The 27752-nt window shown below is 57.1% G+C and overlaps 2 protein-coding genes across 3 annotated transcripts; one reads left to right on the top strand and one right to left on the bottom strand.

The window, feature by feature from the left end:
• Window positions 1–5284: 5284 nt before the first annotated feature.
• LURAP1 (leucine rich adaptor protein 1) lies at window positions 5285–11272 on the bottom strand. The gene is made up of 2 exons (XM_062003509.1): window positions 11051–11272; window positions 5285–8034 (listed from the first exon to the last, which is right to left on the bottom strand). Exons 1-2 carry the CDS (start codon window positions 11240–11242, stop codon window positions 7345–7347), a joined length of 882 nt encoding a protein of 293 aa, XP_061859493.1. The 5' UTR covers window positions 11243–11272; the 3' UTR covers window positions 5285–7344.
• On the top strand, window positions 10605–27747 carry POMGNT1 (protein O-linked mannose N-acetylglucosaminyltransferase 1 (beta 1,2-)). Of its 2 annotated transcripts, none has more exons than XM_062003508.1 (22): window positions 10605–10772; window positions 12369–12551; window positions 16095–16203; window positions 16814–16929; window positions 17240–17305; window positions 17760–17873; window positions 18416–18533; window positions 18837–18935; window positions 19480–19607; window positions 20087–20157; window positions 20427–20502; window positions 21886–21969; window positions 22097–22138; window positions 22354–22412; window positions 22929–23001; window positions 23301–23429; window positions 23717–23842; window positions 23994–24058; window positions 24402–24446; window positions 24612–24747; window positions 25251–25360; window positions 25527–27747. In XM_062003508.1, the coding sequence occupies exons 2-22, from the start codon at window positions 12441–12443 to the stop codon at window positions 25621–25623; spliced, it is 1974 nt and encodes a 657-aa protein (XP_061859492.1). In that variant the 5' UTR covers window positions 10605–10772; window positions 12369–12440; the 3' UTR covers window positions 25624–27747. The 2 variants fall into 2 exon arrangements, with proteins under 2 accessions (XP_061859492.1, XP_061859491.1); XM_062003507.1 differs by lacking the exon at window positions 10605–10772 and adding an exon at window positions 11451–11558.
• Window positions 27748–27752: the final 5 nt, after the last annotated feature.

A 27752-nucleotide genomic window follows, 5' to 3' on the forward strand; every position in this document is an offset into this window, starting at 1 on the left:
GGAAGGCTGCTGGAGAGGAGGGCAGGGACCCACCTGCAAGAAACCCCCAAAATGAGAGAAAATAGCTCCAGTATGACTCATCCCAGTGTGACCATCCTCAAACTGGCTAGCAGCATGAGGGGTGCTGGCTCTGCACTGGGGTCAGACACATGTGCATGCTGGTGGAGGGGGAAGACTTTCTTCATCTCCCTAGGTGCCTTCCTCTTCCCTGCCAAGGCACTGCCACCTAAAACTGCCCTTCTCTCTGCCCAAAGGCATCCTTTCCCATTGCTAAGGCCAAGCAGATCCCTGCTTTCCCTTTTTTAAGGGCCTAGGGGGAAGCCATCAGCAGCCAAGGTGGGGGGCAAGCTCCCAAACCAAGTGGGAGAAGGACCATCCTTGTGTCTTCATTGGTATTTTAAGGCCAATTCTCTCCCTGCTTGGGGTTTTAAACCAGGATCCATCATTTCTCTGTATAGCAGAGAGAAGGCACCAAAAACAAGCTCATTCCTTGGTCCTGGTGCCTCTTCCTTACGCAGATCCTTTTGACCTCTGCATCTTTCCTGAACTTAAATAAAAGGCTTTACTGCTGTCCCAGAGACTTGATCCAGGGGAAAGGCGAGTGGTCAGGACTTCTGTCTCTGCATTCAGTGAGGTGAGCTCTGCCTTTCTCAGCCCGAGGGACCCAGCACACCCCTAAGAGCAGAGACCAGAGCATCATTTTCCCCTTCTGCAAGCAGTTAGGGAAAATGGATGTGGTTTCAGCCTCCTGCTCTGATGGCTTTTAATGAGAGCCATTACCAGCTGTCCCATGCTGGGGCTTTGTCAGCTTTGCAGCAAGCAAAGGCCAGAGCCACCATACTGCAAACCTACCCTCAGTAATTAACCATCTCCAATCAAACACGTCCTTTTTCTCCCATTTCTGGGGGCCCTGGGTTTGTCATGCAGCCACTCTGGCAGCTGCCAGCCTGCTCCTGCTTTGGGGCTGTGAAGGGAAGCCAGGCAGCGAGGCCACAGCAACACAGGGGGATGCTGAGGGGTGAGCCTGGGTCTCTCAGCCCCTGAGAGCGGGGCTGCAGCACCAGAGCTGGCTGTGGGCTGGGGAACCTGGGAAGGTTCAGATTTCTGAGGGACAAGAGACGGCATGGGGACAGGGGGCGCTGGTTTTCTCACTCTCCTGCCCTTTCAACATCTAGAGGCTGGGCATCAGGGCCACCCAGGTGCCTCCAGGCACTGCCAGGAGGAGGACAGTGAGATCACACGTCCAGCACTGGCACTGGGGCCGTGCCATGGCACATGCCACTCACTAGGCACGGCTGGTGCCCCACGGCTGCAGGAGCTGCTCTGCATCCAGGACCCTGCGCTTCCCCCAGGATGGAGGCAGCCACCCCGGCTCCAGCCACGTCCCTGCTCCCTTCCCAAGCATCGTGGGTCTCACATGCCCAGCGTGGCTGTCCCCCAGCCCAGGCCCTCAGGAGCGGGAGGAGAAGGAAGGAGCCAAGCTCCCTCCTGTGGCCGCCAGCACCGGCTCCCACCGGGCTCAGCACGCCTGGGGACGGGCTGGCCAGAAGTGTCCTCACCATACTCCCCTCCCCGAACCCCGAACCCCGCTTTGAAGCCCCTCTTTTGCAGGGATGGAAGGAGGGATGCTGTGCCCGGCCCCTGGACCGCCCCAGCCCTCGGGCGACACTGGAGCATATGTGCATGGGGGGGAACCACCGACCATCTGAGCCACAGGGTCAGCCCTGGCCATGCCAGGAGCCAGGCTGGCACTGCAGCTCTGCAGCACCCCATGCCTGGGCCTCCTTTCTCTGCTGACCCCTCTGGAACCTGGCACACGCTGGGGCAAAACCACAGCAGAGAGCCGTGTCCCACAGCACCTCCCTTCACATCCCCACATCACTGCTGGCAGCTGTCTTCCTCCTGATTTGGGGTGGGGAGAGCTGTTTGGGGGCCAGTACAAGGTGGGCAGCAACCTCATCTGGTCTTCTTACCCACCAGGACCCTCACTCTGGGCTGAGCTGTCCCCCCAGCCCTTTCCTTGTCCCCCATGTCCTCCAAGCAGAGGAAGAGGATCTGACCATCCAACATCAGAGGCCCAGGGAGAAGATGCACGGGGAGAGGCACCTGGGGCTGCTTCACGCAGGGGAGGTTCTGGGGGATGCTGAGAGGGAATGGGGTTGATGAGGGTGGTGGGCTGCTCTGACTGCTCCAGTCCATGCACCTCTTCAGTGCAGGAGGTTGCTCTTTAAGTCCCTCTTTCCTCTCCTAAGCGCCTTAGGGAGCAGGGGAGAGACATGCTGGTGCTTTTTATAGCAGCCATAATCCCCCCTGCTCACACTGCCTTCACCCTCCTGCTCTGGGGCACAGGGCTGGGCCTCCAAAATGGGGGCAGCTGCCCTAGAAAACCCCTTCAGCACCACCTTTCTCCCAGGGCACAGATCCTGGCTGTGCTGGTTCTGGACTCAAAATGGCTTTGCAGGAGGCACTGGAGGGCCCTGAGCATTGCACTCTGCCTCCCAGCCACAGCAGTCTGCCAGAGACAGACAGACATGCAGAGACACATAGGTGAGCACCACAGCAGGTGCCCAGCCTCTCCACTCTGCTCTGTGACCGGCAGAACTGGAACCAGCCCCTTGGCACAGCCAGGAGAAAGTCCCTGAGATGTTTCTTTCCATAGGAAATCCTGCCTAAAACCATTCAGACCCTACCTGCACGGCTTTTCCCTGCTGTGGCTCTGGCCCCTCTCTCCCACACACCCACATATGCTGTAATTTTCCCTTTAAACACCCCACAGGGGAAAAGAAAACAAAACAAAGCAGGGGGATTCTTCTAGGTCAGGCTGCACTAAGACGATGAAAGCAGATTAATCTCTCAGATTTTTCTGGGCTGGCAGGCAGGAGCATCCCCTTCTCCTGGGCACACACAGCTTATGGTGTCACCCCTGGGGTGGCAATGAGCAGGGGTGTCACCAGGTCCCAGCCCTGTGTGGCAAGCAGGGGGAAGGAGGCCTCTTGCCAAGTGATGGGTCACATAAGTGGGAAGGAGAAGGTGGCACATGGAGGATGCTGGTGAGCTGAGACGGGTGCCCACCGCCCAGGGAGGAGGAGGAGGAGAGTTATGCCAGCACTCTATCCATCCTGGCACCCTGGCTGGGCTGGAAGGGGGGCATGGGCAGGGAACCAAGCCCCCAGCCTGGCCTGCCACCCACCCATGGCCACACACCCATGAGGTCCCGAGCAGTCACGCTTGTTTTGCACTCCCAAGGAGCACTGGGAAGCTCTAAAGCTGGAGGATTAGTCTCCAAAGCCATGGCCTGGCCTGCTGCCAGCTTGGGCAGGGAATGACCTGGGCAGCGAACAGCCTGGACAGCCCTTTGCCAAAGGCTCACTTGCCCCTGGCTCACACTCCAGCCTTGACCTCACGTTTACCAGCCCCTCAGAGCGGACTCAGGGGGAGCTCAGGGGAGTCCCACGTGTGGGGAGGAGGCAGGAGGTGACCCATGAGACTCCCACTTGGTGTCTGAGCTGCTCAGGGCAGCTGGAGCATCCCTTGCCTGGGATGGGGCTTCTTGTGGCTTCCCCAGTGTGTACTAGAGGTTGAGCACAAGCTGCAAGCAGGTCTTCACCTTAGAAGACAGACACTGCAGGACATCTCTTCCTTCTCCTCAGCTGCCTCTTGGCACAAAATCTGTAGGAGGTTCCTGCCTTTGGAGACCCTTAACCCTGAGGCAGTGGTATGGAAAAGCTGGGAACAGGATGGAAACTCAGCACACAGAAACCCTCCACTGTGCTGCTTTAACCCAGTACAGGGGGAGTCCATGATGTGGGGAGCAGCCTGGGTGAGAGGTGCTGGCTGGAGGAGAGCTGATGATGGGGCCAGCCTAGGTGCCAGGTCTCCCAGAACTGGCCTAGAATGCTGTCCTGACTGGGAAGTGGTTTTGGCATCACAGGACTCTCCCTGGGGATCACCGTGGCACCAAACACTTTAGAGACATAAATTGCTTACGTGGCTGCAGTGCTCAGGGGACAGGCTGTTTTGGAGCCAAGTTGCACAAAGGAAGGGGAAAGCCCAGAGGATCTTTTTAATAACAAGCAAGGGGAGCTATTAAAAGTGTTTTACCACCTCGTTGAGAGTGTCTAATCTCTGTGTACATCTCTACAAAAAAAACCAGGCTTGCTGGTGTTTTTGTTGTAACAGAGGTGGGTGTTTTCTGGCACCATCTGGAATCCTGCCTGCTTTATCTGCTTGTTTTCTTACCTGATATCGGCACTGAACTGCCCAAGAACAGCCCAAGGGCAGCAGCAGGCAGAGCCAGGCAGGCTGGTCCCACCCAGGCAGGGAGGAGGAGGCAGGCTGCAGAGCTGCCCTCGGAGCCATTTCCTAACCAGGGCTGCTCTGGGTGGCGTTGCTGCATCCACCTTTCAGCAAGACAGAGACCCCAGGGTGTTTCCCCAGGGGAGCTCTGAGACAAAGCCTGGAGGTGGGCAACCCCTCACCTGGGCATCCTGGACACAGGCCAGGGGATAGCAGGAAAACTTGAGGCTGGGATTTGGGAGTTACAGGCAAATTAGGCTCTTGTAAGCTGGCCTAAAGAGTCCATGGCCAGGGCAGCCCCAGCAAAGGCTCAGCTGTAGCAATACAGAGCTGTCTGATTGCCAGGCTCAGAGTCTGTAAAACGAATGGGCTGGGAGCTTTGTCTCCAAGCTTTTCTTCATTTTGTTTTTTACCTCAGCCCAGAAGAAAAGGGGGAAATCCTGCTGAGTGCTGCTGGCTCCAGCATCCACCTCTCTGTCTGCAGGAGCTCGTGGTTTCCAAGGCAGGAAGGGATGCTGGAGCTGGGATGGCAGGGCTGGATAAGCTGCTTGCGTTTGCTTTGGAAAGGTTGATATCTGGCTCAGCTCAGCACTGGCCCCAGTGGTTTTAAAGGGATCCACCCAGGAGCAAATCCCAAAGCCTGAAATCAGAGCTGTGGCTGCTCCCAGCCCAGACTGGGCTGCAGAAATCTCTGTCCTGCATCCAGATCCCTCTGCGTGTTTCAGGTGGAGGAGGCCACAGGAGCCAAGGCTGCAGCTGCAGAACAAGGGAAGCAAGCAGAGCCCCCAGCACGGCTAACGGGGCTGGCAAACACCTAGAAAGGTCTTCAATGCAAATTTGGGGCAGGAAGGGTGAAGCTGCTGTTTGTAGCTGGAGACATAGTTCAGCTGAGCTCAGTATGCCCCCACCTCCTGGAGATGCAGGCTCATCAGCAGCTCCTGGCAGGTGTGCGCTGGTACTTGGCTGCTTTTATGTGGCACCACCGTGATGTGAGAAGGGACAGATCTCTGGACACGTGATCTGTGCTTGTTTCAGGACTGGGGCTAAACCTGTCCTGCCTTCAGAGCTGCCAGGGCATTCCCTAGGCTTCTCCTCTCCCTTTAGAAACCCCCATAAGCTCTGCAAAGCACAGACAGCGTGAGCTGGGAGCAACGCTACCATTTATTACAACAGCTACTTTTTGTTGAGCATGATTTTAACAGTGCTGGAGGACTTACCCTGTCTACCTCCCCCCACCCAGGGCCCCTCAGCTGATTCATCACATGCAGGACTAGAAGGAAAGCAAGGGACAGGCAGCCTCGGGGGACGTGGTGGCTCGGCAGCAGCAGCAAAGCTACACACTTGGCAAGCCAAGCACAGCTGCTCCGGGACAGGCAGATGGGATCTTTCCATAGGGCAGCCCAGGTCTGCTGGGATTCCCCCAAGTCCTAGGCAGGTCTCTAGGAATGTTGGACGTTGTTCTGCTCTTAATGTCCATTCAGGGAAGCTGTGAGGATCTACAGTGGGAAGGGAGGGTGCTCAGGGGTGTCAGCATGGAGGGCAGTTTCTACTGCAGGTGCTGCTTCAGAGATACAAAGCTGAACCTGTTGTGGACTCAACCACCTTCCTAACCACAGTCAGCTCACATCTCGCATCTAGAGTCACAGCCAGGTCTTCCCTCTCTTTTGGCTTCCCACTGACATTAGATGTTGTCCCCACTCCCACCACCCCAGCAAGGAAAGAGCCAGGCTGTGACCCACACAGGCAGTAGAACAATGGCACCACTGAGCAAAGCCATCGCAGCACTTGGCCAGGGACAGATGCACCTGTGGGCTGTGAAGCCAGGACCCTCCAGGCTTGTCCAGGCTTGTGGCAGAGCCCCTCTCCTTGAAGCAGGGGGCTGCAGGATGCTCAGGTGAAGGCAGCAGGTCCTGCCCAAGCTCTCACATAGCTCCAGCTGCAAGCCATGCTCTACAAGCCAGCAAGGGGTGTGCTGGGAGGCATGGTGGGTGGACAGCAAAAGGCACAGGCAGAAGCCAAGGCTAAAAGGACAGAGAAGATGTCTCCAGGGCAGGGTCGCTGCAAATCCACCCTGGCAGAAGCGCCTCAAGGTGCTGGATGCTGGTAAGAGGCAGAGATCTGGCACCATTCATCACACAGATGGAGAATCCCAGCCATCACCCCCACCACACTGTGTCAGGGAGAGCACAAGCCTTTCTGAGTCTGAGCCCCACAGGCTCTGCCAGGCTGCTGGTGCTGCCACATCCCAAGGTTTCTGCAGGACCTGCTCCCGAGGCAAAAGACAGTCCAGAAACAATCTAGGAGAACTGGATGTCCATCTCCCACCCAATGCTTTGCACTTTTCCTGTAATCACAACAGGAAGAGCAGTCTGCACCATCATCCTTTCTCCTCAGGGCATGGATAAAGGCTCCCCAGCCCAACAGGAGCAGCTACACTGACCACTCTGATCACGTTTCAGATGGGCTTCACAGAGGTGTTTAAACCAGACAGGGCTTCACCCATGGGGAAGGGGGCTTTAGAATCCACCAGGTGCTGTTACCAAACCCCAGGTGCCCCAGGTGGACTCTACCCTGATGGACACTGGCCTTGAAGATGACAATGAGCACATCTAACAGGGATGCCCTGCAGATGGTCCTGCCCCGCATCTGGAGCTGAGCAGGCTGGTGCCACCAAGCTGTGGATGTGTGGGAGCATCTCCTGAGTAACTGGTTTGGGGGAAGGCTCCCCAGACTTTGCAGACAGGAGGCTGAGGATTAGAGGGGAGAGGTCTCAGGAGTCCCACTGTCCTAGGCTTCCCCACCGACCCTTCCCTGCCACCAACATCAAGGACAACAGAGCAGTTACCAGCCCCCTGCAAGCACCACCCCAGAGCATCTTCATCCCGCTGGCTGCATCACCCAGCACTGACAGGGTGGTCAGAGGAGCAGCACACCACCACCAAGCCAGCCCATCCTCCCCTCCTCCAGCCACCCCAACTCTTCCCAGCAGAGACAGGTGAAGCAGAGCGGGCAGTTGGGAGAGTTGGACTGGGAAGGTGAAGCCAAGGGCTACAAGAACGTCACATCGTCCTGAGACTGGAGCCAGCGCCAGTGGGCGTCGTACTCCAGGTGCAGTTTGCTGTTGAGTTTGCAGTTCTCGAGGTCAGCCTCAGCTTTCCGAGCCTTCCCACCCGGGTTCCCCTTCCCCAGCTTCTCCCCAGCCTCAGACGGCAACTTGCTGTCTCTGCCTGGCTCCAGAGAGGAGGGCTCCTGGCCCAAATACCCGTTGGCCACCTTGGGCTCCTTGGCAAAGCGGTGATCCTGGGGCAGCCCGGGCGGGGAGAGGTCCACGTGGGGCCACTCGTGCTCCGCTCTGCCCTTCTCTTGCTTTGCAAGGCCCTTCTCGGGGTCAATCCTGCCCCAGTCCTGCTCCGCTCTGCCCAGGGCTCTGCCCGGCGCGGGCACACCGCTGCTTTCGGCAGCATTTTGGGAATACTCATCCATGTCATCAGCCAACGTGTCCAGGTAGCTCCCAACAGAGATGCTGTCCAGCCTGTCGTTGGGGTCCTGCAGGCTGTCCCAGCTGCCCCGCCTCGAGGCCTCCTGGCTCTCTACCAGGCTGTACTGGCTACTGGCCAGGCTGCTGCAGCGGCTGGTCAACGTGCTCCTCTCCTCCAGCAGCCACTTCACCGCCTCGATGCCCTCGTTCACCACCACCAGCTGCTGCAGGATCTTCACGTCCACCGCTCGCAGGTAGGCCTGGCAGGGAGACAGGGAGAGCAGGGGGTTTGAGGGGACCAAGGGGACCCCAAGGTCCAGCCCACACCCTGGCAGAGCTGTCACCGTGGTGGCTGCAGGTCTCCCGAGCTGCTCAGCGTGAGGGAACACGCTTCAGGGAACTATCCCTGGGACCCTTGTCCCGGGGACAAGACCATCAAGGACCAACAACTTATGGCCCCCAATGGCCACCAACCCCCTCAGAGAAATAAATCCAAGGCACTTATGTCCCTGTCTCCTATGGGGATGGGGTAAACAAGGAATTGGAGGCTCTGGGTGCAAATCTGAGCCAAGAGCATCCTCCAGGCCCTGGGAGGCTGCTGGCAGGGCGAGAAGACCAGGCTGGGGCATCGCTCAGGTCTGGCTGAACATCCCTGAGCTAGTCCAGCCAGGTGCCTTCACGCATTTAATTCCCCAGTTCTAGGGTCTGACCCAAGCCTGGTGACAACATGAGAGAGAAATCACTCCCAAAGCAGGGCAAGACGATGCCAGGGGACAGGCACTGCTGATCACATCACTCGCCTCACTGCCTCCTGCCCCTCCAAGCCCAAGGAAACTCTGCAAAACCTCAGTTGCTGCAGAAACATCTGTTTTCCTAACGGAAAGCCCCACGTGCTGCCAAGACATTCCTGTCTGTGTGATACTGGCCGCCAAAAGCCACTGGATTTCCCCTGCGCCGGACACAAATATTTTGCCAGGAAAGGGAATAAGGCAATGGCAGGGGGAGGGAGAGAAACCCAGTGCAGGACAGGTCCAGGCAGCCTGGGAGCTGCGGGTGCCCACGGACGTGCTACAAACACACCCTGTCCCCAGCAGTAGCAAGCTCTGAGCGATACCCACGCCGTGCCCCGGGATTATTTCCAAGCACAGCACCCACTCCCCGGCATCTGGTACCCTCAGGGTCACCCTCCCGCCCACGGGTGACCCCGACGGTCTCTGGAGACCCCCATCTCCGGTCCCACAGCAACAAAAGCATCCGAGGAAGGAGCCTGGGAAAAATCCAGCCAGGGTTTCAGCACGTGACACCTCACAGTCCAGAGGACAAACACACACACACACACACAGAGAAAAAAGGGGGTTAAGACTTGTAGAGACCTGACAGCAACCCCCCCATCCCCTCCTCACGTTCTTCAAGCTGGATTTAAATAACCAAAGAGCAGCAGTGTGCCCGGATTGGGGCAGGAGCCAGCTTCCAAGTGCAGAAACTTCCTTTCTAGGCAAGTTATTTCAAAAATTGCCTACAATGGACTTTTCTGCACACACTGCTAAAGCATCTGGCCTTGGCAGGGAGAAGATGTGGGAGGAGGGAGGCTGGAAAGTCCTGATGAGGGGGAGGTGTCCCCGTTTGTCTCAGCCTCATGCAACTATGGCTGTTGGAGGTTCCAGGGGAGCCACCCCAAGAGTAGAGGGTGGGAAAACACTCCCCACTTTCCATACAGTTTGCTGGAAAGAGTCAGATGTTGACTTGCTGTGGTTTCAGGTCAGCTTAACTCCCTCCCTTTGCACCCCTCTCCAGCAAACCAAGGTTGGCACTGGAGGAGACCCAGGGCCAGCTCCTCTTTGTGTGCCTGCCGATGCACACCACACACACCCCGTGCCAACAGCAGCCCCACAGCACACATCATACTCATCCTCATCCTCTCTAGGCACAGGCAGAGCGGGGAGAGCAACCCCTTTGGGGGCTACAGTCTTGCTCCCCTCCCCCTGCACAAGAAACCTGAATGCACCAGGGATGAAACATCCTCCTTGGACCAAGTGAGGGTGGGAATTTGCCGCCCTCTCCTCTCACTGCTCATCCCCAGGCCAGCCACTCCTCTGAGCACTGGGTTTACTGGTCTTTACTGGGGACAAGGGTCAGATTTGGGTTCCTCTTCATGGGGATGGGGAGATGAGAGGAGCCCTGTGCTGGGTTTTGGGCAGCTGGGTGCCGTTCCCACGCTGCTGACCTGTTGTCCCTGCTTCTTCACCAGCCAGCGAGTGGAGCCAGAGGTGAGAAAGAAAAAACCTTTCTGAGCTGAGGTTACCCTGCAGCCAAAGCCAGGCTTTGCAGAGCATGGGCTGACCCTGCCCACACCTGGGCAGGGCAAAAACCACCGCTGCTTCTTCCTCCTCCTCCTCTTCCTCCTCTGAGCAACCCAGGGCCCGCAGACCTTTCTCCTCCGGTCAGAGTGCAGCCTGGAAGCCAGCACGGAGGGAGGATGAAAGCTTTTACACCGACGGGGAATATGAATTTGGCCAAAGCGCAGGTGCAGAGGGGCCAGGCTGGGTGGGTCCCCGACCCCCCGGGAGGTAGGCAGGGATGCCGGCATATTTAGCCCGTTTCCCGATGGAAACGATGCCGGTTCCCACCAGGGTGTGCGTGGGAGAGTCCCTTCCCCCAGCAGCCGCACTTGAACCCATTGCCCAATCTCACCACGTTTCCCGGAGGCGCAGGCATCGCCGGTATTTGCTCCCTCCACGAAAAAAGGGAGGCGAGAAAGCTGCCGGCGGCACTCCCACGCTGCCAGGGAAAGGCTGCCAGCGGAGCACAGCCCTTTACTAGCCAGCGGAGCAGCCCCAGCACGAAGCGAACGGCGGGAAAGCTCCCGGCGATGCATGTGCCTTGTCCCTCCGGTGACACCCGTGGGGGAGACGACCCGCCACCGTGTCCTTGGCGAAGGTCCTCCCTGCCCTGATCCCCGGCACATCCCGGTTCCCCGCACCGAGTCAGCGCCTGAGGGGTGCGTGGAGTGAGCGGGGCAGGACGGAGGGGTCCGTGCAAGCCCGGCGTGGGGGCTGGATGCTGCGTGGGCCGGAGAGCGGAGAAAGACACGGGGGGTTATGAGTTGCGGGGTGTTAACCCGCGCGGGGAAGAAATGCAGGTTCCCGAAAGGCAGGCGTGGCGCGGGGCAGTACCGGGGGCTGCTAGCGGGGGGAAGGCAGGCAGGCACCCGGGGAGATGCGGTTAACCGGGGAGCGGGGTCGGGCTCTGCGCTGCCCCCGGCGCCGCGGCACTCACCAGCTCCAGGCGGAGCGCCCGGAGGCGATCGGCGAAGGGCGAGCGGCAGTCGCGGGCCGGCGCGGGCGGTACCGGCGGCGCAGGGGCGGCCTCGGCCCGCAGCCCCCTCAGCAGCCCGGCGGGCGGGCGCCGTCCCACCTTGCCGGCCAGCTCCCGCAGATCGGCGGGCAGCGTCTCTCCGCCGCCCTCCATGCGGGTCGGGGGGGGGGGGGCGGCGGCGGCGGCGGCGGCGGCCGCGCTGTCACCCGGCCCGAGCCCCGGGCCCGCCCCGGGCCCGCCCCCGGCCGCGGGTCGGGAGGGGTGCGGGCGCAGCAGCGAGGTCCGCCGGCAGCGCGGAGCGGCGCCGGGGGCGGGGCGCGGCCGGGGGGCGGCGCCGGCCCCTCTCTGCGGCGCCGGAAGCGGCGCGGCCCCGCTGCTGCTGGGGGTGGCGGCACCGACACAGCGCTCGCCGCTGCTGGCCTCGTTACCGGCCCGGGCCCGCTACCAGTCCGGCCTCCCCGCGCACACCGTGAGTAGCGCGGCCGGCACGCTCGCTCCGGGCCGCCCCGCACCTCCCCGGCTGCCGCACGGCCCGGCCCCGCGCTCCCACCGCCGCCGCAGCTCCGCGCGGGCCGCCGCTCCTCGGTCGTCTCCGTCCTTGGCCTGCTCAAAGCGCCTGGTCCCTTCCGCGACCCCCTACCCCGGTGCCCGGGTCCCTCTGCGGTGCCCGCCCTCCTGCCTCCGGCAGCGCCGGGGTCCCGTCGCTCTTCCCCGCGGCCTCTTGGTGCCCTCCGGGCGGCTGCCGTGGGCTTCCCGCACCGCTTCGTGTCGGCCCCTGGCTCTGCCGGGCCTCTGCATCCCACCCCAGGCCCGGCGGGCTGTGTGGGGAGCCCGGCCTCGGCCTGCCGCCGTCTCCAGCCGGACCAGCCAGCTGTGGTCCTGCCTCGGCTGCTGCAGCCCGCTGCCAGGGATGGCTGATGGTGCCTCTCCCCACCCGGCACCTCGCGGGCAGATGAGGCCGGTGCCGGCTCCTTCACCGGCTTCTGCCTCTTGGCCACTTTTCCAGAGGCTGAGAGTGTGCCCACCGTGCTGCAGCAGCCTCACTGAGGGGTCCTCACTGGTCCCGCAGTCCAAGGGTTTCCTATTGCTCTACTTACAGTCCTCTAACAAAGTCTGGCCTTCTGGCTCACTCCCTGCAGGCGAGGAGGCTCCGTGGGGGTTTTATTGGTGGTACATGAGTGCCATTCGTGGCCACTGCTCCTGCCGGGACCTGCCTCTGCTGGGGAGAGAGCTTGAAGGTGCTCGGCTCCCTCACCCTGTGGCTGTCCCATCCTGGCAGGGAACCCCGATGGACTCAAGAGCGGAGCAGCACGCGTCCTGACCCCCTCCCCAGGCAGCTGCCCCCGTGACTATGGACGAGTGGAACCCCAACCCTGCCACCAAGCCCCACAAGAAGCGGAGCTGGTACCTTGCCTGGAAGTACAAGCTGATGAACCAGCGTGCGCTGCGGAAGCTGTGCCAGGTGAGTCACCCACCAGCCTGCACAGATTAGGAAGGATAAGCTTCAGGATTTCTGAGCTTGTGGAGCAGCTGCATGAATGGAAGTGGGCCTGCTCATAGTCTGGGTGACCTTACATGCTGTGGAAGCATAGGTTGTCCCCCAAAAAGCTGTCTTCAGTGCCTTTATGCTCATGCATGGAAGGATCCACCATGAGCCAGCAATGTGCCCTCGTGAGCAAGGAGGCCAATGGCATCTTGGGGTTCATTAAGAAGAGTGTGGGCAGCAGGTCAAGGGAGGTTCTGCTTCCCCTCTACTCTGCCCTGTGAGGCCTCATCTGGAGTCTTGTGTGCAGTTCTGGGCTCCTCAGCTCAAGAGGGACGGGGAACTGCTGGAGAGAGGCCAGTGCAGGGCCACCAAGATGATCAGGGGACTGGAGCATCTTCCTTATGAGCAAAGGCTGTGTGAGCTGGGGTTTTTCAGCCTAGAGAAGACTGAGGGAGAACCTCATTGACCTAAAGGGTGGATGTCAGGAGGATGGCGTGACACTTTTTTCTGTAGTGCCCAGTGACAGGGCTGGGGGATAATGGACTTGAGCTGGAACACTCAAGTTCCACTTCAACGTAAGGAGAAACTTGTTTGCTGTTGGGGTGAGGGAGCCCAGGCTGCCCAGGGAGGGTATGGAGGCTCCTTCTCTGGAGGTTTCCAAACTCACCTGGACACGTTCCTTTGTGACCTGATGGAGGGGAAGTTTAGCAGGAGGTTGGTCTGGATGAGCTCTAGAGGTCCCTTCCAACCCCCACCGTTCTGTGAGTCTATGTCCAACAGCTTATTCAGCTGCAGGTGGACCTGTTGGGTGGCTATGGCAGGAGATAAAATTATCCAAGTATCCTTGGGAAGCTTTAATCTAGAAACTGGACCAATTCCTCCCCTCCTGGTTCTGGACACCAGCTGAGTGCAGTGGGGCTCAGCCTGCAGTAGAAAACTATCCTTGCCCCATTGGTTTGCAAACCAGGCCTGGTGTAAGACACAACAGGTGGACGGAGGAAAGAGGGCTGACTTAACAGGATCTCGTGCCCCAGAGGCAGATGGTGTCTGGGAAAGCTACAGGCCTGTCTGCTTGTGCTGTAAAACGACTAATCCTCGATGGTACCAGCATCTGGGGGGTGTCTGGGGATGTAAGGACAGGAAGGGTTTGGCCCCATGGCAATGAGCTGCAGAAAAGGGGGTGTTCCTGAGATGAGCAGAGCTTGTGAAACCTGACAGTTGGTTGCTGTAGGAGACAGCAGGGGAGGGTTTTGCTTTTGTCCTGGAGGGCAAAGGCTCATGAGGGCTCCCTGGGGAAGGAGAACTTGATCCTGTGTCCTCTGATGTGCTTGTGGCTTGATCATTCAGGTAGGCATGGCTCATGATGCTGGGGCAACAGGCTAGAGCCTGTCTGCTCTCATCTCTCTTTCTCATGGCTCAGCTGTAGCGTAAAGCATAGATGAAAATCTGGCTTCAAATATGTAAACAAGAGCAGCAAGTATGGAGTAGCCAGGTCCACTGCAGCTGGGCCTCTATCAGCAGCTCTGAGCCAGCCTTGCTAGACCCAGCTGCTGGTCTTTAGTGCTGCTTTGTTTGCTTTGGTCACCAGGCCTGCTCCTCATGTCTCCAGCACTGAGGTGGAAGGTCTGGGCAGGTTGGTAAGGTGGCCTTGCATAGCCTGCTCCTTGCCATGACCCCAAGGCTCTGCTCTTACCTATTAAAAGCTTTCTGTGCACAAGTCCTGAAAGAGGCTCATACTCCTGAGTCAACAGCAAATCAACAAACCCAAGTGCCATAGTGATATCTGTATCATCATGTTGTCTTATTGCTGGTTCCTTCTTGAACCTGTTTGGCTGCTCGGCAGAGATAGCAGTAGCACATTCCTCCAGGTGGGGCAGGGACCCTTTTAGTGCCTCTCACCAAGGGCAAACCTGTGTGTGACCTCAACCCCATACCAGGCCTCAGAGAATCAAGGGTCCTAGACCTGAAAAAGGCACAGACTTTTAGGAAGCAAACCGTTGGGGCATTGAGGGACAAGGGAAGAGTCTCCAAACCACCAAAGACTTGTCTCAGCATGCTCTTGTGGGGAGACCAGGCTATGAGCAGCTTCCACCAACCTCTTCCCTCCTCTCCCTTTTTTTGCTGTGACATCTCCAAGCTGAGTCTTGGAGTGCTTCAGGAAGGGTAGCTCAGCTGGACCCTGAGCTTGTGTGGCTGAAACTGCAAACCGTCCAGTACATCCAAAGTATGTCTGGGCCAAGGGGCAGAGCTTTTGGGCCACAGGATGCGTCTCTTGGCAGTGCACAGCAGGCGGATTTGGGCTTCTGTGGTGGCTCTGCTGTGAGCTGGACAACCCTCCTGCCATAGGGGCTGCTGCTGGAGCCCTGCAGTGATGTAACTTCAGGGATGTTAGCTGCTCAGAGCTTTGTGTCTTAAATCCAATGACAAAGCCTTTCTTGCTGCATGACTGTCTGGGGCAGCTTTTGAGCTTCCCACTAGCTACTGTGCAGGGACTTTGTCCTCACGCAGAGCCACATGCTGCTGTCACCTTTCCACCATGAACAAGCATCTGGGCCCTGGGTTACAGAGCTCCCTGGGTCAAGTAAAGTTAAATTGTTTCAGCTGAGGTCTTGTCTTTCAATCCTGCATCCCCAGCCAGCATTGCTGCTCTAAGACCATGTTCTTTGCCATGGCCAGATGTACTCTTGCCACTTACACCTGTAGGTGAGTTATTTCCTATCATGGGATGCTTTTGACTCAGTCTCAGAGAAGGTCTTTTTATTGTGGAGTAGTTTCTGCATTACTGTCTGGCCAAATACCAGGAAAAAGACTGGAAATTGAGGAAGACAGAAGCAAGATGTGTTTGAGTAAATACAGATGCTTCTAGAAATGTTGTAGCCTTTTCTCCCTCCTCTTGGTCTGGGAGCAGCGAGGCCATGGACAATGGTGATGCTCACTCTGGGGGTTCCCACAGATTTCCCAGCATCCACCCAGGTTGACTTGGAAGTTTGCTGCAGATAGTAAGGCTACAGGCTGATCTCTGTGTGCTTTCCTGAAGTCAGACCCCAGCTTCTTCCCTTTAGTCACACAGCATCTCCCCTCCCTCTGAATACCCACGTTGTAGAGGGAGAGATGACAATAGCGATGCTGCAGGAGAGGCACAAGTTAAGGCTGCTATGGGAGCTGTAACTCTGAATTGCCAAACTCTGCCTGCAAAGACACTCAACCTTGATGCAATAATTGAGCAGGACTGTGCTCACAGATCTGGGAGGAGGGATACCTTGTAAGTGGGTTAATTCTCACGTGTCAAGAAGTCAGTGCTCTCCAGCTGACAAAAGCATTTCACACTAAAACTCAGTCACCTGTATTTGTTGTGTCTTTGCCTTTCCCCAGAATAAAACAGGGGAAACGACAGGTCCCTTACAAAGATGGTCCCTTACAAAAATCTCCTTTAGGTATCCTGCAGCCTCTGCCAAGGAGATGAGTTGGTCTTTGGGTTGTTATTTACAAGTTACTCATGCAAAGCATCCTGTATTGCAGACAGGTGCTGTCCTCTTCCTGCTTGTGACTGTAATTGTGAACATCAAGCTGATCTTGGACACCAGGAGAGCTGCTTATGAGGAAGAAGAGGAGTCTGCACAGGACTATGGTGAGGGGCAGCATCTTGCTTTTCTTTGAAAGCAAGGAAACTGGAGGGAGGGAGTAATTTCTTTAAGTCAGGGCAAACTTATGACCCACCTAAGAGGTTCCAAAGAAACACAAGGACAAACTTCTTCACTGTTCAGGTGAGGGAGCACTGGAACAGGCTTCCCAGATGGGTTGTGGAGTCTCCTTCTCTGGAGACATTGAGAATCCACCTGGATGAGTTCCTCTGTGACCTACTCAAGTTGTGCTTGCTCTGGCAGGGGGGTTGGACTGGATGATTTTTCAAGATCCCTTCCAACCCTGAAGATCCTGTGATTTTGTAAGATAGGTCTGTGCATGGGAGTTGAACAAAAATGCATACAAAAGGCTATTCCCATTCCTGGTCTGTCTGCTCAAGGCTTCAGCACATTTAGCTGCAGAGGTCTGTGTGGTGTTAGCTGGGACCAGACCTGTTGCCATTTTGGATTTCCTTTACCTGCCGTTCCTGTAGATTCTGACCTAGGGCTGGGATACCTGGTGGGCATGACCTTCTAGGGGCTTATCTGGGCTAGCACTGAGCAGGGATGAGCCAGAGGTGCCTCAGCTGGTTAAGACTGGACATTTCTCCCCTGTAGATGATGAGGTGCTGAATGTGGAGGTCCCTAGGCACCCTGTCAGCAACAAGAAAGTCTTGGATGTCGAGGTGTACTCCAGCCGGTCGAAGGTCTACGTGGCTGTGGATGGGACAACGGTAAGTGAGAGGGGCTGACACAGTGTCCCTGGGAGCACAACATGGATGGGGCTGAGTGAAGCCTCCAGCAGGGGTTGGTGAGGGCACTTTGATGGCTGACAAGAAGGTCAGGAGTGGATCTCCCTCCTGCCTACAGGGCTCTAGGGGTGCCGTGCTGCATTGTCTTGCGCTTTGGTGTCTGTCACTGCCATAAGCAAAGCCAAAATGTCACGGGAGAGAGACTTGCCTCTTGTTTGGGGGCTCTGCTGTGCTGAATGGGCAAGGAATAAGAGGTTTTGTTGTGTGGTTGTCATTGCTTCTGCACTTGCAGGTCCTGGAAGATGAGGCTCGGGAGCAGGGAAGAGGGATCCACGTCATCGTCTTAAATCAGGCGACGGTAACATATCCCCGTGTGTCTGCATTTGTCTGTCTTCCTGGGCAGTGTTTGTCCTTCAACTGTTGGGTGCATGTGGCAGAGGGAGGGCAGCCAGGAGGGAAGTCCTCAAGTGCTTGTTTATCTGTAGTTTCTAGAGCACAACATGGTGTCTCAGTGTCCCTACAGTGTTTCCAGAGCATAACATGGTGTCCCACAGTGTTTTTGTCATGCTTGCTGAGCTGCCCTCGAGGAACAGGCAGGAAGGCAGTTGTGAGGTCAGGTAGTGCTTCCCCATGGATCTCAGTGCATTCCTTTTGTATGGAGGCTTGAGGAATGAGCTTGCTCAGGGGATTAACTCCCTGGCATGCCAGAAAAGTAACTCATTGGGACTGAGGCTTCCGGGACAGGTTGCTGTAATTCTGTGTGTCCTGACCATATAGCATTGAAGATGCATCTGATGTTTGAATACCAACAGGGTCATGTGATGGCCAAGAGAGTCTTTGACACCTATTCTCCCCATGAAGATGAAGCCATGGTGCTTTTCCTCAACATGATTGCCCGGGGCCGGATCCTGATCTTCACCATTAAGGTATGTGGCCTTAGCATCAAAAGAAAAAGTCACTTTGAGTCAGGACACCCTAAAGCTCTTTTGGGCAGTCACCTCCTGAGTGTCATCAGACTTTCCCAGAACTAAATATCACATCCCCACTAGGCTGTCCCTCCCTGCCTGGATCACCTTCCATGTCCTCTTGCTCCCTCTTGTCACTACAGATACTGCTGTGTGCCCAGCAAGGCAGGAGAGCAAAACTGGACTGTGCTGGCTCTGGGCAGCTGTGTGAGCAACACTGTACTGCTTCAAGGTGTCAGCTTTAGCTGTGTTAAGTGTTGTTGAACTCATGGCCCTGCCTGAGAGCAACTTGGTCCCAAGGAAAGAGGTGTCTGCAACAAATCTGACCTCCCTGTGGGTCCTGATGGAGCCACCAGCAGGTTTAGAGGCACAGAGACCTTAGGAACCTACTCTTGAAGATTTCTGTCTCAACTGGGCCCTGCACCTCTTTGGTATTCATGGGAAACTTTCCTTGTCTATATCAAGAGGCAGTCCTCAGCTCCAGGGTTTGTGTTTTGTGCCAGGATGAAGGCTCCTTTCATCTCAAGGACACAGCCAAGAATGTCCTGAAGAGCCTTGGGAGCCAAGTTGCACCATTCCTGAGCTGGAGAGACATGTGGACATTTGTGGGGAAGAAGGGAGGTGAGTCTTGCACAGGCTGGAAGGGGGTTTCTGGCTCCTTTTTTATTTTGAGAGAAGCCAGGTGAAGACAAACCCAGCCTGTCCCCAGCACACTGTGAGCAGGGAATAAGTCACAGAGAGGAACATCTCCATTCCTGAGGGGGGAGGGGAAGGGTTGGAGGCAGAGCATGTCTCTTCAGCAGCTTCCTAAAGGCCAATGAGGAAAGGTGCCAAGCTGTCCTCTGAGCTACAGCCCCTGGTCAAGCCTTGGCTTGAGGGGGATGAGCCCTTCCACACAGTCCTGAGCCTATGTTTCTGCTCCAGGGGAAGTGTATGGGGAGAAGCATGCCAAGTCTCCTGCCCTCTCAACGTGGGGTGACCCTGTACTCCTGAAGACAGAAGTTCACCTGACATCTGTGGAAGGTAGGAAGTATGATCCACTCTGCAGTGCCAGGTATCTTTGGGAGATGTCTGTCTGCTGCTTTTGGTGGGTTTGAGTCAAAGCTGTTTGAGATAGGGAGGGTAGTTTTTAAAATGGGGCCAGCCTCTCTTCATCCTGCTTCTATGGCAATTCCAGGCATGGCTGTTGAGAGGATGGGGAAAGGGGGATATAGTTTGCCCACTTATCACCTCTCCATACCACCCCTGGTCTGGTCTTTTCTGACTATTGGCCATGAACATGGTCCATTGCTGCTCAGAGAGGCCATATGGTGGGGATGGCTTCTGAATGGCTCCTGGGTTGTGCATCTGTCATGCAGAAGCGTTGTTCCTTCACAGTGCTGAGGGCTGGGCTGGTGGTGGCTGGGCCCAGGGAGAGCCGTGCATGTGGCAGTGAGGCCTGGAGCTTCCAGGCTGAGGCTGTGGGGGTGAGCAGTCTGGTTTCTCTTGAGGCTGTGGGGATGAGCAGACTGGTTTCTCTCGAGGCTGTGGGGCTGAGCAGTCTGATTTCTTCCTGTGGTGCCTGCAGATGCCGAGTGCCACTGGCCCGACACAGAGCTGAACCGCCGCCGCAAGAGGTTCTGCAGCAAAGTAGAAGGTTATGGCAGTGTCTGCAGCTGCAAAGACCCCACACCCATCGAGTTCAACCCTGATCCCGTGAGTGCAGGGGCAGAGTGTTCAGGGAAGGCTCCAGGAGGGAGGGCTGGGCTGGACCAGGTGTGTTTGCAGCTCAGATGTAGAGCTCTGTCCTGAAGCAAACGGCCTCTAGGCCGTCATCACCCTGACAAAGGTAAGGGACATCAGTGGTCAGTTTGTGCTGGGGAAGGAGAGTTTCTTTGCTCTGAGCTACCAGGTTCCTGTGGCTCAAGGGGCATCATTGTAAGCAGTGTTTGGGGACAGAGCAACTGTCACAGCCTTTAGGTTGTCCTTGGCAAAGGTCTCTGGATGTTGGGATTTGGAAGCTGGCTGGGTCTCCAGCAGTGCTGAGGCCTGGTTGGTTGGTGTAGTCCTGAGCCAAGGGGTAAGAATCTGCAGCCCTACTGCTTGGTTGCTGCTCTGGGTGGCATAGAACCATGGCACCATGTTGGTTGGCATGGCCTCCCCCAGCCCCACTCACATACATTGTTCTCTTCCAGCTCAAAGACAATAAAGTCTTTGATGTGCCCGTGGCTGTTATTGCAGGGAACCGCCCTAACTACCTGTACAGGTAAGCACTGCCAGGGGACACAGCCTCTGCTCTCTGCCACACAACAGGCCTGGCCCAGACCCTCCCCTGTCCTGGCAGCATCCAGCCTCTTCCTGGGGATGCATGGGAGCTCCCAGAGCCCTTGGCCATGGGGAAGGGAGGAGCCCAGGGGTAGCATGCCCTGGTCCCTAACCAGGCACACTTTCCCCAGCCCCAGGGGATCCCTGCCCCTCTGCCAGGAAGGGCCAAGGGGGGCTGTGCTGTGCTCAAGCCTCTCCCTCTCTCCCCAGGATGCTGCGCTCTTTGCTGTCGGCTCAAGGCGTCAACCCGCAGATGATCACGGTCTTTATCGATGGTTACTACGAGGTGAGAGCACTCCCAAAGGTCACTGTAGACAGAGCCTTGCTCCCATAGCCAAGGGGATGTGGTGCAGAGCCAGTCTTTGGTGGTGGCAGGCTCTGAGCCCCTTCACCCTTCCTCTGCTATGGGTCACACTGCTCCTCACCCACTGCTACACCAAGTCAGTCAGCTTAGCCATGGATAAAGCTGCCTTGGCCTTTCCCAAAGCCCAAGGTTGACATCTGCATGTCAAAAAGAGGCTGGTGTGCAGAAACAAGTCGGTCATCCTGGGCTCTCCCCATCCCCTTTTCTCACTTGGTGGAACATTGCCAGCCCTTGGGGCAGCGTCTGGGTGTAACACTGCCTGTGCAACCCTCTCATGTGAAGCAGAACAAGCCAGTCCAGCTCCATTCTCAGTAAGAGGTGAAGAAACCCAAAACAGGCTGTTCCATAAGACTTATGAAAGCTGAAGCCAGGTAGAGGATAACTGACCCTCAAGAGTGCAAAGAGCTTCCCTTCAGCTCAGCCTTATAAAGCTTTGGCAGTGGGATGTGCTCTGGGACAGGCATGGGGCACCTCAGTAGTTCCCAAGAGCTTGCTGGCACTCATCTGTGCAGCAGCCCCCAAGATATTGTCTGGTTGCCTTGTGAATGGAGGTGGGGAAGGGAACAGGCTCATCCCCTCACAGGCCTCTCCCACCACTATTAGGTTGTGGGGCTGGGGCAGCTGGTTTGTTTATGCAAGCTCTTACTGCAGCACATCAGAGTGGTTAAAGATAGCAGCATCTGTTGCCATGGCAACTGGAGCAGCATGGATGCTTGTGCTGCCATGGTGGGTACCAGGAAGAGGGGGAACGGGTGGTACAGTGGGAGCTTCTGCTCTCTTTTGTGGCTAGGAGGTGGGATGGACAGTAATGGGATGGAGAGGACGTTGGTGAGGCCTTCTTGGGGCAGAGATCTGTCAGCCCAAACAATTACCTCTGACCCCAATGTAGATGTCAGAGAGGTCCCTTTCTTGGCAGCTGTGACAGAAAACTAAGTTCATTGTGACCTTGCCATGACACAGATAGTAGATATTCCTGGCTATACCTGTTTTCTTTCTGCAGTGTCAATGGGGCACTGGGAATTTGGAGCCTCTCAGATAGTCCTGGGTACAACTTTGGGTCTGCAAACTAGCAGGGCTAACAGAAACTTAGGGTGCTGCTTAAGGGCCGAAGGGTCAAGAAGGTTGGTGGGTTCCTTGCTGTGGGATCTACAGCACAACATCATTTTGATGCCTCACGTGCCCCTAGGAGGACAGCCATGTGCAGGGGATGCCACAGGTATATTGTTGTTGTCCCAGGGAGCTGGCACTGGCAGAGGGTGAGGAGAAGCCCACACATTTGATGAGCTGTGTACCTTTCCGTTGCAGGAGCCGATGGATGTGGTGGAGCTGTTTGGCCTCTCAGGAATCCAGCACACTCCCATCAGCATTAAAAATGCCAGAGTTTCCCAGGTGAGAGACCTGTCCCTGATCCTGGGAGAGTTACTTGCCAAGACCTGGGCTAGGAGGGAGGCAAGCTTAGCCCTGCACTCAGGCCAAGTTGATGCTAACACAGGCAATGGTCTGTCTTGTCTTGCAGCACTACAAAGCCAGTTTGACTGCAACCTTCAACCTGTTCCCGGTGAGTGAGCCCCCTGCCTGAGCCCTGCCTGCCTGCAGCCTCTGGCAGCAACACACAGCAGGGTTTCCCTGGGACAGTGGTACCTGTGACCCCCAGCTCTCAGGAGTTGGAATCAGTCCTCTGGGGCAGGGAACAGCACAGGCAGAACACGCTGCTTGGTGTCTCTGCTCTGTCCTGTTCCTCTTCATCCTTCTGATGTCCTCTTTGCCCTACAGGATGCTAAATTTGCTGTGGTTCTGGAGGAAGACCTTGACATTTCTGTTGACTTCTTCAGGTAAAGCTGTGAGTCCCTGTTTGCAGGGGACGTTTCTTAGAAGCTCTCTGGGTGCTCAGGAGATCCTTGCCATGCTGTAGCTCACCGCAGGCAACAGCCATAACTGAGCTCTGCCTGCAGAGAGTTTGAAGCCCACTGTCCTGGCACACAGTGCAAGGTGACTTTGGGGTCTGGATCTCTTCCTGGTTTGCTTTTTGGGGCACTGATCCATTCTGTACACAGTTGGGGCAGCCCCATGGCAAGATAGACAGTGTCTAACAGGGCTCTGGTTTCTTTTTAAGGAGGAAAGACTAACGGAGCAGGGGACAATTTTGTCCCTTCCCCATGGTAAGATGCAGCTTAGCTTGTTTGGGTGCTCCTCTCCTGACCTCACACCAGCAATCAGCTATCTCAGCTCAAGAGATGGGTTAAACAGTCCCAGCAGCTGGAGTAGAGGCTTGTCCATTGGTGGAGAATTTGCCTTGACTTGTGTGGAGAAATGATGTTTGAGCAGGGACGGTGCAAATCTTTCCTCAGCTTCCTGAGCCAGTCAATACACCTTCTGGAGGAGGATGAGAGCCTGTACTGCATCTCGGCTTGGAACGACCAGGTGGGTCAGGGGAGGGTGGTGGAACAGGGGCACCTCTGCCCTGTGTCATCCCCATGTCAGGCTGAGACACAAGTTCTGTCTTCAAAGCTCTGTCCCTGTCACTATCGTCCTCAGTGGGTCTGTCTCCTCAGCCCTGGGCTACTCTGAAGTGTTCCCTGCAAATCACCTGTCCCTGCTCTGTGCTTCCCTGAGTCTTTGTCCTGCTCCCAGAGCTGAGATCCTCAATGGAGCAAGATGCCTCCTTTTGCACTTGGGTGGGAGTGCATTCAGGGTGCTGAATGCTCCCTGTAATGCCCCAGGGCTATGAGCACACAGCTGAGGACCCCTCACTCCTGTACCGTGTGGAGACCATGCCAGGCCTGGGCTGGGTGCTGCGGAAGAGCCTCTACAAGGATGAGCTGGAGCCAAAGTGGCCAACCCCTGAGAAGGTTAGTACCCCAGAGGAAACCTGTCTTCTGCACCCCCATCAGCAGTCACTGATCATCACCCAGTCCCTGTGGGGACAGCTCCTGGGGGAGCTCTGGCTCTCCCTAATGCCCCAGCAGAATGGATTTGGGACAGACAGTAACTGGAGGACTATGTAAGCAACCACAGAGCTGGCTGGGATCAAAGCAGCTGCCTAGTGCTGATGTGGGCAGCCAGAAAGGTCCCTGTCTGGCCATGCTGCCAAACCGGGTTTCCAAATTGGAGTGTGAGTGTGTGTTTTGCCCCGCAGCTGTGGGACTGGGACATGTGGATGCGGATGCCGGAGCAGCGCAAGGGCCGGGAGTGCATCATCCCCGACATCTCGCGCTCCTACCACTTCGGCATCGTGGGGCTCAACATGAACGGCTACTTCCACGTGAGTCGCCTCTCCTCAGCCCCCAGGGCCTGTCCTGGGGCTGAGCTCTGCCTCAGCCACCCCTCCAGCTGGTGGGAATGCTTGAGGTGACCTCCACTTACTGCTGGCTCCTGACTGAGCCCTGTTTTCCTCCCCTCTCTCCTCTCCCCAGGAAGCCTATTTCAAGAAGCACAAGTTCAACACTGTTCCGAATGTCCAGCTTAAAAATGTGGAGAGGTGAGTGCTGGTTGGTCAGAATGAGCAATGAAACAGTTGCTTCACCTGCCCTTTGTGCTGGGGTTGTCCCCCATCCTTGTAGAACAGCAGCCATATCTTCAGCCCCAGCACACTGGTCTCTGCTGGGGAATCCTGGCAGTGGTTTTGGGGAGGCTGGGTTCAGCTATGCTGTGACAGGCTGGAGGGTCATGTTGTCACTGCCACATCCACTAGGATGCATATGCTCCTGTTCTCCATTCCTGCCTTTTTGCATTACACTGAGGCAGTCTTAAATATGGATCATCTTGGGCTGTTTCCTGCTGTCTGACTCTTCCCTGAGCTCTGTTCTCCTCTCCTCCAACAGCTTGAGGAAGGATGCATACGAGACTGAAATCCATCGGCTCCTGGGGTAAGTGCCTGCAGGAAGACTGGCATAGCACAGGGTGAACCAGCCAGGGCAGGAGGAAGGGTGGAGAAAAGGCAGCTTCAGACTCTGCTTGCCTGGCTGAAGCACTCTACAGTGGTAACAGGGAGGAGGTGAGGGCCTTGCTTACTCCCTCTTCGGCTTCTACAGTGAGGCTGAGGTCTTGGACCACAGCAAGAACCCCTGTGAGGACTCCTTCGTGCCTGACACTGAGGGCAAGGTCTACGTCATGTTCATCAAGATGGAGCAGGAAGCAGATTTCACCACCTGGACTCAACTTGCCAAGGTGAGGTCCCTGATGTGGCCCATCCTCACCCTGCTCTGATCCCAGTGTCTCTGGGAAACATCTGGCTGTTGGTTTGGGGTTTGCTCATGGCATAGATACAGCTCAGCAAATGGATACTCACTGTCCTTGGGTGATGGTAAAGCTCTTGGTGTTTAGAGAGGGTACTGGGTCAGCTAGGGCAGATGCTTGGCTCAGTGAAGATAAGCTTCAGGATCACTCCATGTGGGACCCCAGGGCTCGAGCTTCTCTGGTAGCTTCCAGAGAAGGAAGCAGAGGAGGTGATGGTCAAACACCCTGTCCAGGGGCAGAGATGGCAGTGTCTTCCCCCTCTCCTCCGTCTGCAGGTGGCTGGTGGGGTGCTGCCCTGTGCCACCCCAAGCACAGTCCTCTCTGCTGTGTCCTGGTGGGGGCAGGGGTGATGGCTCTTCCCTTGCCAGGGGAGGCCTGGCCCTGGTGTCTGTCCCCAGGTTCTGATACCTCTCCCTCCCTCCCCCACATCCCAGTGCCTCCACATCTGGGACCTGGATGTCCGTGGGAACCACAAGGGCCTGTGGCGACTGTTCCGCAAGAAGAACCACTTCCTGGTGGTGGGGGTCCCTGCCTCCCCCTACTCGTGAGTACTCTGAGCACCCCCCTCCTCAAGGCACAGCACACTGCATCACCCACTCGTGGCCGTGCCAGGGCTGGAGAATGCTCTGACGGGTGGGGATGATGCCAAGAAGGCCAAGGCGGGGGGGCCTGAGGAGGAGAGGGCTACCACCTCTGCCTCTCACCCACAGGTCCAAGAAGCCCTCCTCGGTGACACCCATCTTCATGGAGCCCCCCGCCAAGGAGGAGGGGGCGGCAGTGCCGGCGGCTGCGGCAGAGCAGACGTGAGCTGGGCAGCCGAGAAGCACAGGGGACCGGGGAGGGGACCGAGCCCCCCGCGCTGCGGAGACCGCGGGCAGCAGCTCCGGCCCTGGCCACGGCCGCGGCTTCCCCTGGCAGGCTGCAAAACGAGAGCTCGGGCTCCCTCCAGCCCCCTCTTGTGGTGTTCCTCGCCCGGGCCAGGGTCGCTCCCTGCACACGTGCCACCCTCACCGCAGGAACTGCTGGGTTTTTTAACACAGACTCTTTACTAACGCTGCTCCTTTTGCCCCCTGGCTGGGCAGGGCTAGAAGAAGGAGATGCCCAACGCGGGGCTGGAGGGGTCTTTGAGAAACACCTCTGCTCCCCTTTTTGTCCCCCGAGTCCTGAGAAGGCAGTGTGCTGGGATGCAAGTGCTGCAGCCTGCCAGCTGGGTGCTATTTATTAACTCTTGCCTGGCTGGCTTCATATTCACCACACAGTGGTGAGGAAGGAGATCTTCTACCATCTCTTCCATCTCCTGCACCACGGATCCCCCGGGAGGAGGCTGTGCTGGGTTGGACATCTCCCACGCTGGCTCCCTGCTTGGGCTGCAACCATGGAGCAGCTGCCTCCTACGTCAAGGGGATGCTGGAGGAGCTGCTGTGGACACACTGGGGACACACTGTACCCAGCACCAGGGTGGGCCTGGGCCCCTTCCTCTGCAGTTCTGGGGATGACTGTAGCTGGAAGGGAAATGGGCTGTGTGCTGCAGCTCGGCCTGTCCTCACCCCTCCTTGTCTGTGGGGAACAGCCCTGTCCTCCAAGTCCTGGGAGAGGGGGTGAAAGTGCCTTGCAGAGCGAGCTGGGAGCAGGGGCAGGATGGACTGGGCTCCTCTGGAACAAGAGGTGCTGTGCCCTGGTGTGGCCCTTGCCTGTGCTACTGTACCTTGTCTCTCCCTCTACCCGGGCTGGCTACCCCCAGCTTCTGCTGAAGGCAGAGGGGGTTTTGTTTTCCTCCATCCTCACCCTGGTACACATCTAGCAGGGAAGCTGTGAGCTGACCGACAAGGGGCAGTGTGGCTCTCCTGGTACAGTCCTCATCCTTGTCCTCCCTCCCATGCCTTAGGAAAGACCCCAGGGCCACCTCCTGCCCTCAGCCCCTTGGTACTAATGTTTCCCCTGTTCTAGGGGCAGCCCTGGTCCCCTCTCTCAGTATTCCCCTCTCCTCCATGCAGCAGGAGCTCTATTCTCTGCCCAGGTACCCGAGCCTCAGGCAGGGAGTCCATGCTTTGCCTTGCCCTTGGGGTGGAGGATTTGCTGCTCAGCCCTTTCTCTGTGGTTACAGGGGCTCTTCCCCTTCATTTTCTCACTGTGAACTGAGCATGGGGGTCTACACTACACTAACTTATTTATTTATTGCTTGTGGGAAGGGAAGGGTAGCAGGAAGGCAGGAGGAGAGCTGGCAGCCCCCAGCCTGCATGGGGGGGAGCCACTCAGGGGAGGTTTGTCTCATCCCCGCTGACTCCCTCCTCTCTTCTCCCCCTTCCTTCCTTATCTAGCATAGGAATGAACGGTTGTGAATCTAGGAAATCTGCTTCTCCTTGGCCAAAATGAGCCCTGTATGGACACATCTCTAGCCTCAGCCTCTGGGCCATGCCAACATACCAGTCCCAGCAGCGGGGGCTGGATGCAGGAGAGGAATAAGAGGGTACAGCATGACTTAGCCCTTGAGACTGCAGTGGCAGGTCAGGGTTGAACACAAACATCCTCTTCCTCCACAGTGCTGCCCTTTCCCTGCTCCTTTTAACGTGAGGGGAAAAAGATTGGCTTCTAGGGAAAGCAGCTCACTCCCCTTCCCCTGCTTTGGAAAAAGCCACCCCTCCCCTCTGTGCTGCCCATTCCTTGGCATCTCTGGTCCCAAGGCCCTGTTTCCCTTCTCTGAAACTAAAGGTCCTCCTTTCAGAATCACAGAATGATGGGGGCTGGAAGGGACCTCCAGAGCTCACCCAGTCCACTCTCCTCCTAAAGCAGGTTCCCCTCCCATCAGGTCACACAGGAACGTGTCCAGGTGGGTTTGGAAACCTCCAGAGCAGGAGCCTCCACACCCTCCCTGGGCAGCCTGGGCCAGGGCTCCCTCACCCCAACAGCAAACAAGTTTCTCCTCATGTTCAAGTGTA

The sequence above is a fragment of the Colius striatus genome, chromosome 10 (assembly GCF_028858725.1).
Source record: "Colius striatus isolate bColStr4 chromosome 10, bColStr4.1.hap1, whole genome shotgun sequence".
NCBI classification, from domain to species: domain Eukaryota; kingdom Metazoa; phylum Chordata; class Aves; order Coliiformes; family Coliidae; genus Colius; species Colius striatus.